Source organism: Gavialis gangeticus, unplaced genomic scaffold (genome assembly GCF_001723915.1).
Source record: "Gavialis gangeticus isolate Ggan-Ray unplaced genomic scaffold, GavGan_comp1, whole genome shotgun sequence".
NCBI lineage: Eukaryota > Metazoa > Chordata > Crocodylia > Gavialidae > Gavialis > Gavialis gangeticus.
Window position 1 is genome coordinate 3,298,780 of NW_017728973.1, and position 8,748 is coordinate 3,307,527.

General features: G+C 42.4%; 1 protein-coding gene across 1 annotated transcript; it reads left to right on the plus strand.

Annotated features, from left to right (window-relative positions):
* Nucleotides 1–388: 388 nt before the first annotated feature.
* On the plus strand, nt 389–6,415 carry LOC109290181 (keratin, type I cytoskeletal 13-like). The gene is made up of 8 exons (XM_019506590.1): nt 389–949; nt 2,381–2,463; nt 3,008–3,164; nt 3,638–3,799; nt 4,268–4,393; nt 4,629–4,855; nt 5,343–5,464; nt 6,142–6,415. Exons 1-8 carry the CDS (start codon nt 440–442, stop codon nt 6,159–6,161), a joined length of 1,407 nt encoding a protein of 468 aa, XP_019362135.1. The 5' UTR covers nt 389–439; the 3' UTR covers nt 6,162–6,415.
* Nucleotides 6,416–8,748: the final 2,333 nt, after the last annotated feature.

An 8,748-nucleotide genomic window follows, 5' to 3' on the forward strand; every position in this document is an offset into this window, starting at 1 on the left:
AAGTCATTTGCTCCATACATGAGACTGAAGGAATGAGAATAACTAGGTATGGTACCTTGGTTTCCTCTTCTTGCCATGACATAAGAAGTAGTGATGCAATGAGTCTCGATCATAGGTTAACAAGGCCATCCATTATCTCACCCAAAATCTAACATAGCACCACCCACCTGAGATGACTGTCCATTTTGTATCTGAATCAGCACAGACACATACAATGGGCTTGTGCAATATTGTCCACAGGACCAAAAAAAAATTCTCTTCAGCACATATTTCTGGGCACAAATCATAAAGCTGGCAAAAAATTAATGAGAAGCTAGACCAACCACTGACACCCAGAGAAGAACATATAAATAGAGAGCACCAAAGGCACAGTTTATAGTCAGCTTCCCTACCAACCTGCACGTATAGCTTTGGGGTCAGATATTTCCTTGCTTTCACTATGAGTTGTAGCATCAAACAAACCTCTAGTTGCTCTTACAGAAGTGGTGGAGGTGGTGGTTTTGGTAGCTGTGGTGGTGGGAGCTCCTCTATTTCTACTAAAAAATATACCTCCTCTGTAGCAGGTGGCAGTAGTTATGGTGGTGGAAGATTGGGTGGTGGAAGCTATGGCGGGGGAGCATGCAGCATTGTGTATGCAGGAGGAGTAAGTGGTGGTAGCATTGGCGGTGGACAGGGTAGCGCCTTTTGTGGTGGGTATGGAGGTGGCTTTGGTGGTGGCTTTGGTGGTGGCTTTGGAGGTGGGGATGGGGCCCTGCTGACTGGCAATGAAAAGACAACCATGCAGAACCTTAATGACCGCCTGGCTGCCTACCTGGACAAAGTACGCAGGCTAGAGGAAGAAAATGCTGACCTAGAGCAAAGAATCAGAGAGTGGTACAGGAAGCAAGGTCCCAGCATCTCCAAAGACTACAGCTTATATTACCAGACAATTGAGCAACTCCAGAATCAGGTGAGAACATGTTTTTTACTATCCATTGGCAGGGTCTCTCATTTGGTGGGATTTCCTTTTGAGACTTTGATGTAGTAGCGATAGAGAGAAAAAAAAGGAATGTCCAGTCTCCTAAAATGTGTGGCACAGCACTAAACCTGGACAGTGATGAATTTTCCTTTTGATAGCAGAAATCTGCAGAGGCAGCTATGCTGCTGCTTTTTCCTAGGTACCATCCATCACACCCCGCAGGAAAATACAGATTTATAGGGGTTCTTCTGAGGACACAGTGTGGTGGAAAAAGATAGAGCTGGGCTCTGACTAGTGCCACCCCAGGATAAATAACTGAGGGACCTGTGAATCCCTACGTTCTGCTGAGGGCAGGTGGTTCTGAGTCAAGGATGTGTACTCAGCTCCCAGTGACTTCCTGTCTTCATTCCTTCTTAGCCCCGCAGATGGAAGGGAAAAATCACACCCAAGATGGGTTTTGCTGTGAAATTTCTTTGGTTTTACAAGTATTGATGGCAAAGCATGTAAAGATCATCTGTCCTCTTACAAAGGATGTTATTTTTCAGATTTTTTAGATTTGATCCGGTCTTCTCTGTGATATCAGGCATGACTACCCCCCATTTTGTCTACTTTGGGGATGCAATGAGCTTCTGCACTGTAGTTTGTTGCCAAGGCGCTGTGATGGTGACGCTACTGCGCACTAGCGTCTAAAAAAACCATGCAGGGACAGTCCTGTGCAGTAGCAGTGGTTACAGAGCAGTCATTTGCTACTTGGTCAAGCAAGCACTAAATGACCGTGCAGTAACAACTGCGCAGTCTGCCACTCAAGCAGATGAGGCCTGGGTGCGCAAATCTCGTGAATCTTGTGGCCTCTCTGTCAAGCCTAAGCATGATCCAGAAATATTTCCTAGTATAATCTTTCATGAAGTATTCCTGATAAAGGAACTTGTTACCAGGATGTTTTACTACATGTGGACAAGGAAAGGAAACAGTACCTAAAACAATTAATTAATCCTATATAGACTCTTTGTGGTAACTATCACAGTTCTAAACTGGGGTTTCCGCAGTCTGTAAATCTGAACCATCACTGTGCGAGGAGGACTGTCTTACAAATACAGTTTGTTTCTTTAAGCTAGCAAATGCTGTAAAACAATATGGATGCTGATTAGGCCCAACATTGTTTCTACTAACTAAAGCCAAAAAGAAAATGCCAACTGTTTTCCTGTATGAGCAGTATTGCAGTTATATTGGGGCGACCAGGGATTGCTCAGAACGCTCTCTTCCTGAGCTCTCTCAGACACTCTTTTATCACACCACTACTGGGAAAAGAAGTTTCAAGAGCAGATTTTCTGTATGTTTGCGTCCCCTATACATTTGGACAACTTCTTGACCATGAAGAGCTCTCACGGTGGAAAGTCACCTCTGTAACCTCCTCTTTTCCAGATCATTTCTGCAACTGTAGACAACAACAAATTGATTCTGGACATTGATAACAGCAAGATGATTGCTGATGACTTCCGAATGAAGTGAGTACTTCCCTCCGTGACAGAGAAATGTGCTTCTTTCACAGCTTACTCATAAATTTAGCAATCAAAATAATCATCTAAGGGAGGATGATAGGACAGGAGTGCTTAACAAAGGAATATTATGGCAGTAGTTGTATTACAAAAGATTTTTAAATATTCCTTAATGATCTATCTCTGGTAATGACAAATCCAGTTCATACTGAACAAAATGCCAAACAAATATATCTACTGAGTTGTGCACTGACCAACTGTCTCCCCTGTCTGTCGTCACTTCCATATTTTGCTTATAAATTTAACATCAAACAACATCAAAACATGGAGAGACGGGGGCGGGGGGGGGGCATCTCAGTAAGATCTGTTATTAGGGAATGGGCTACAGCACAAGGAAAGACATTATATTTTTTGGCCACTTGGCAGATGCTCTGTGCAGAATGCAGTGGCAGACAGGCTGCATAGACTCATTCATAGACAAACTGGCTAAGGCAAGGAGTGCTCTGTCACTGGCTCATATGCTGATGTTTTTGTCCTCTTTGCTGTGATTCAGGTATGAGAATGAACTGGCCATCCGCCAGGGTGTGGAGGCAGACATCAATGGCTTACGCAATGTCCTGGATGAACTTGTGCGTGTAAGGTCTACTCTGGAATTAGAGGTTGAGTCTCTGAAGGATGAGCTGCTCACACTCAAGAAGAACCATGAGGAGGTAAAATCCAGCACCCATTAAAACAATACAACTGAAAGAAAGCTACATTTAAAGAGCCATCCTGGTGAAATGGTTCTTTGCTACCAGATGCTCTGTTTAGTATTGGAACGCCAAGTTCCAGACCATTGCAGTCCTACCAATTAACAAAAAGAGTTCACTGTAACTATTTAATTAATTTGCTCAGTTGAATACCCCAGTGTGAGATTCACATCAGTTCAAGACTTGAACACCCAAGTGGGTAGGAATGGTGAAATTGTCCCACACTTTCTCTGGAGAAACACTCAGGAGTTCCTTCAGTTTCCCTTCTTTAGCTACAACTGAACAACAGTGTGCTGCTAACTCAGCATTACTCATTGTGGAGTTCAGGTTGGACCCTGCTCCAGAGGTGGGCCACATATGAAAAAGCTTCATTCAGAGCTGGAAGTTGCTTATTCTTTTGTTTGCTAACTTTGATATCTCACCTTTCATGTAAGGAAATGAGACTACTGCAATCCCAGACTGGTGGTGATGTGAATGTGGAGGTCAATGCTGCTCCTGGCCAAGATCTGACAAAGATACTCAATGACATGAGACAGGAATATGAGGAAATCATTGCAAAGAACCGAAGGGAGGTTGAACAATGGTATGAAGTCAAGGTAAGTTATGCATATAATAAATGTATCTCCATTTTCAAGGAAAAGAAAAGAGAGGCAGTAACATGCAAGTGAAAGGCCAATATGATTTGCATCATAAAACTCATTGGCATTGAGTAATGTTAACAGATTCATATGTGGCTCACTATATTAAGCAAGAGGGGATGACATGTATTAACATTTGAGTTCACTGGTAGAATAGTGTGTGGGAATAAGAGCACAGGGTTTTGCAGATGTGGGCAGATGTATATTGGGAAATACTGGTGGCATAGGAGGGCTGTAAAAGTAGTGATTGTTGATCAACAGTTAGCTCAGCCCGTTGATGGTTAGCTTGAAACCAGAATTATTAGTTTTGTGACATTTATGCTCTCTAAAGTCACCATATTCAACACACAGTGAGAGTCTCCATGATCTTTAGAGGTAAAAAAGACCCTCAAAACTGAAGAGCCTTCTTCTGTGTTTGTGTTTCAGATGGAAGAGGTGAATCAGCAGGTCACGTCAAGTGGTCAGGAGGTGCAAACAAGTAGCCACCAGCTCACTGAACTGAGACGTGATTTCCAGAGTCTGGAAATTGAACTACAGACGCAGCTTAGCATGGTATGTGGTGGTCTCAGGTATTATCCTCACATATTCTAGGACGTGTACACATGGAGATGGAGGGAAAAATGTCATGCCTTGCCCTTCTTTTTGAACCACTGCAGCACCCAGCTTGGCAAAGCAGTTCCCTCAAATGGCTCACACAACTTTGCACTGGAAAATCCCAAATTCCAGTAGCAAAAGAATCACATTTGACCAAGTGCACCCATTCTGCATTTTCTTTTTAACTTCCCAGAAAGCATCTTTGGAAAACAACTTGGCAGAAACAGAGGCTCGTTATGGTGCCCAGCTGCAACAGATCCAGGCCATGATCAACTGTGTAGAGGAGGAACTGGCCCAGCTGCGCTGTGAAATGGAGAGTCAGAGCCAAGAGTACAAGATGCTCCTTGGCATCAAGACCCGCCTGGAACAGGAGATTGCACAGTACCGCGGGCTGCTCCAGGAAGGACAGCAAGACATTACGTATGTGCACTGCAGAGATGTCAAGGCAAAAAGAGAGACCAGTCCAATTGACTGTTTAAAGGGGATATAGAGTCATTAGGGAAATAGTGGGTAGTGCCTGGGTGGAAAGTTGTGCAAAGAGTTCTGCACACTATCTTCACTGAAGGTGGGCATGTCTTATGTTAATGAATCTACATCTGCTGTATTGGGGAAGGGGGTTCAAATAAGCATCAAATCATTGATTTACACCTTGCCCTGTCCCTTTTGGAAAAGCTGAGGAACAGCACACAAAACTGCATTGCACTGCACTCTCTGCTGCCTCCTGCTTAACAGGTACAATGGCAAGAACCTGTCTTGTACTGTTATTCCCATTTCTAAAATGCCTAAAATGCGGAGGAAGCAGGAAATGCAACTAATACTTCCAAACTGCAGCTCTCCAACATCTCCTATGCATGCATGAATTATTTAGCTATTGTTACATTCATCCCAAATCCTCTCTCTTCCACAGCTGTTCTCAAGGAGGGATTCAAGGAGATGGCAGCAGAGGAGGTGGTAGGTCCTCCCAGTCCTATTCTTCCCACTCCTATTCTTCAACTTCCCACTCTCAGTCCCATGGTGGTGAGATGACAGGTAAGAACACTCTTTATGAGGTGTTATTTTATTATCAATCCAGGTTTTTATATTTTAGGATATGTTATCTAGCCTATATATGGGCATATTGACTTTTGTGATAGGATCCATAGTGGCCAGTTCAGAAGGAATAGACATCTGCATCTAAAAACATGTGAGCTGCTACATTTTCAGTAAGAGTCCAAGTGTCATTAGCTAGGGATCAGTATGGGGGAGACCTGGTAGCTAATACCTCTACCCCACCCCCATGACTTACACTTGCTCTGATCTGTAAAACACTTTAAATGAGAATTGAAGAGTTTGGGAAGATTCAGGGTGTGGAAAACAAAGAAAGAGAGAAAAAAGATCAGTTATAGAGCAGCTAGAGATATAAAATATTAAATAAATAAATAAAAAGAAGCATTTTTTTTCATTTTCAAAAAACCTACGACACCTGTAGCTAAAATTAAAGGTAGTTTTCCCCAGTTCCTCTTGGACTGGCTGAATAAACATAATGTTTCAAAAGAGTTCTGGCATATTTCCGAACTTGGAATCACCTGAACTTCTTCCCACATCCCTTGCTAATACACTTGTTAATAAAGTAGAATATATAAATCAACAGACACATCTTACAATTCAATGCTGGAGGAGAGAGTTGATTTCCAAATTACATAACATTTTCTTCTGTCTTTCCACAGGACAGACAAGACCATGCTAAAACTAGAGCACAGCCACAAGGATCCACTGATCTAAGAATCTTGTTGAACAGATCCATGGACATGCAACATCTTCATCATATACCTATCTGAGAAGACCAAATGGGTCACCTTCTAAATCTATTACATTACTTGTTTTCTTCCATTTCATCATGCTCTTCATATCCAATCATGGTCACTTACCATGGTTGGTGATCCACCTTCTACTGGTAGTATGTTCTCTAATAAAACTTTACATATTTCTGATGCAAACAAACACATGCGTCTTACAATTGATTTCAGTTAACAGTCTTGCCAGTTTTCAAACACAGGTGGGGATGTAAAGCTGTGGATTTGGAGAGTATATAATTTGAACTTATGCACTGAATTAGAACATTAAAAAGGAATCTCACAAAAAGTGGAAACTTGCTCATATCATTAAGGATGAGTATACAAGTATAGAACAGGCATGCAGAGGGAAAATCCAGGAGGTCAACACAAAAATTTAGAAACTGCTAGAAAGGGACATAAAAAGCAACAAAAAGTATTCTATAACTATAGTAGAAGTAAGAGAAAAATGGAGGAAAGTGTAAATCTCTTCTGAAGGAGGAGAAGCTAATAATGGATGGTGTGAAGAAGGCTGAAGTGTTTTATGTGTTTTTTATGAAGACCTCAGTCTTCACAAAAAAGGCTCAGCTATAAGATAACAAGCACAGTTAACAGCAGGGAAGCCTAGATCAGGGAAAGAACAGGTTGGAGATTCCTTGGACAAGCTGGACATTTTAAAGTCAGCAAGGACAGACAATTCTAAGGCTGCACCTCATAAGCAATGTAACTTTCTCCCAAGGAAAGTTTTTATATGATCAGAAAAGGTCTTGGAAAAATTATTGGACTAGAAGAAAAATAGTGCTGTTTGATTGCAAAAATGACATCTAACATAAGGAAAGAGTGGATGCCTGGGAAAATCAGTTTTTGCAGTATACATGGTAAGGGCTGTGCATTGATGTTTTAGTTCAATGCTTTAAGTGTAACATAATAATCATTTAAGGTTGAGCTGAAACTGAATTTTTCTGCAATTTTTTGCAAATAAGGAAAAAAAAGTTTGAGTCCCATAGCTAGAAATGAATTGTTGTCAGGAATTTAAAAAAACCTAAAAGCCTAGACTCACAAACCCAGTTTGTGAGAGACAAGGAGGACTCCACTTGTGCATACAGCTCAACTCCTAAAATGCCCACCAGGCACATAGGAGATTTCCCTGCTTGATTCAAAGTATGGATTTGACCAAATTCTCCTAATCTCCCCAAAGACTGTCTAAACCGTTTGGCAATGGGATATTCTGGAATGGGTTTCTTTCAATCTCTCCTACTGAAGCTATAAAATACTTAAGATTCATTGAGCAAGTGGAGGAAAAGGGTGAGTGGAAGTAACTCTATAGCAGGAGTCAGCAACCCCCAGCACGCATGCTGAGCATGGCACACAAAGTCATTTTGCTCAGGTCACCACTGCCAGCCTCTCACAGATCTGGGGGGCGCAGGTCCCTCCTGACTCCCAGGAGTGTATGCTGCTGCTGGGAACAGCCCCACTACCTGCCCAAGCACGCAGCAGGCAGCAGCAGTGGGTGGGGAAGCTGGCTCCTGCTCCTGCTAAAGCAGCCACTGCCTTCTGTTGGGGGCAGAGAGCTGTGGACCTGGGTCCCTGGCCCCATAGCCCTGGCAGCTACAGGGCCCCTCCAGCAGGCCAGGGGGCAGGGACTTTGGGTGGGGGGCAAGGGACACGAGCAGGGCTGGGGGGCTGTTGTGGGGGAACCTGCACAAAACAAATACACAAGATCAAAGGTAGTATCAGAAGTTTTATTTATTGTCACCAGGTTTACAATTTTTAGAAAATCTGGTATTTACCATAAAAAGGGAACATTTATGATTATTAACTATACTAATATGCAGTGCATCCTGCCCTCGTTTTTTTTTTTCTGGCATGCCGGCACTCCAGCACCTTCCAATGTAGACATTGTGGTTTTTTCAGCACTTCGGCCAAAAAACGTTGCCTACCCCTGCTCTATAGTTTGGTGCTCAGGATACTTGTCTGAACCATGGGCAATCTGGATTTACATCCCTGTGCTACAATAAGGCAAAGAACGGAGTTAAATGAGGTCTTCTACATCCCACGTAAGAGGCCTAATCATTGGGCTACAATAAATAAAAGTAGTGCTACAGTAATGACTTAGCCATGATAATTCAGGAAATGTGTGAGAAGCAAGGATATTGTTTGTGGTGATATATTTTATTGGATCGACTGCCTGTTTGGGAGAGATTTTAGATCATTAAAAATACACCGTATTTCCTCCCCCATGTGAGTTTGTGAATGGTACTGAACACATAGAAATGTTTTATTCTGCTATAATCAAAATCTGAATCTGACTTATTCACAGTTTTGGGCCAAACCAAAGTCAATTTTTTCAGAGAATATCTACCATTAAAAAATTTACCCAACTATACACTCCCACACACCTACATTATATAGTAGAGCTCTTGGTATTGCAGGAAAGCAGGCAGGCCTTTTGATGTGCAATTTGGGGACATGGGCAACCAACAAGTACAGGCAACCTCCTCC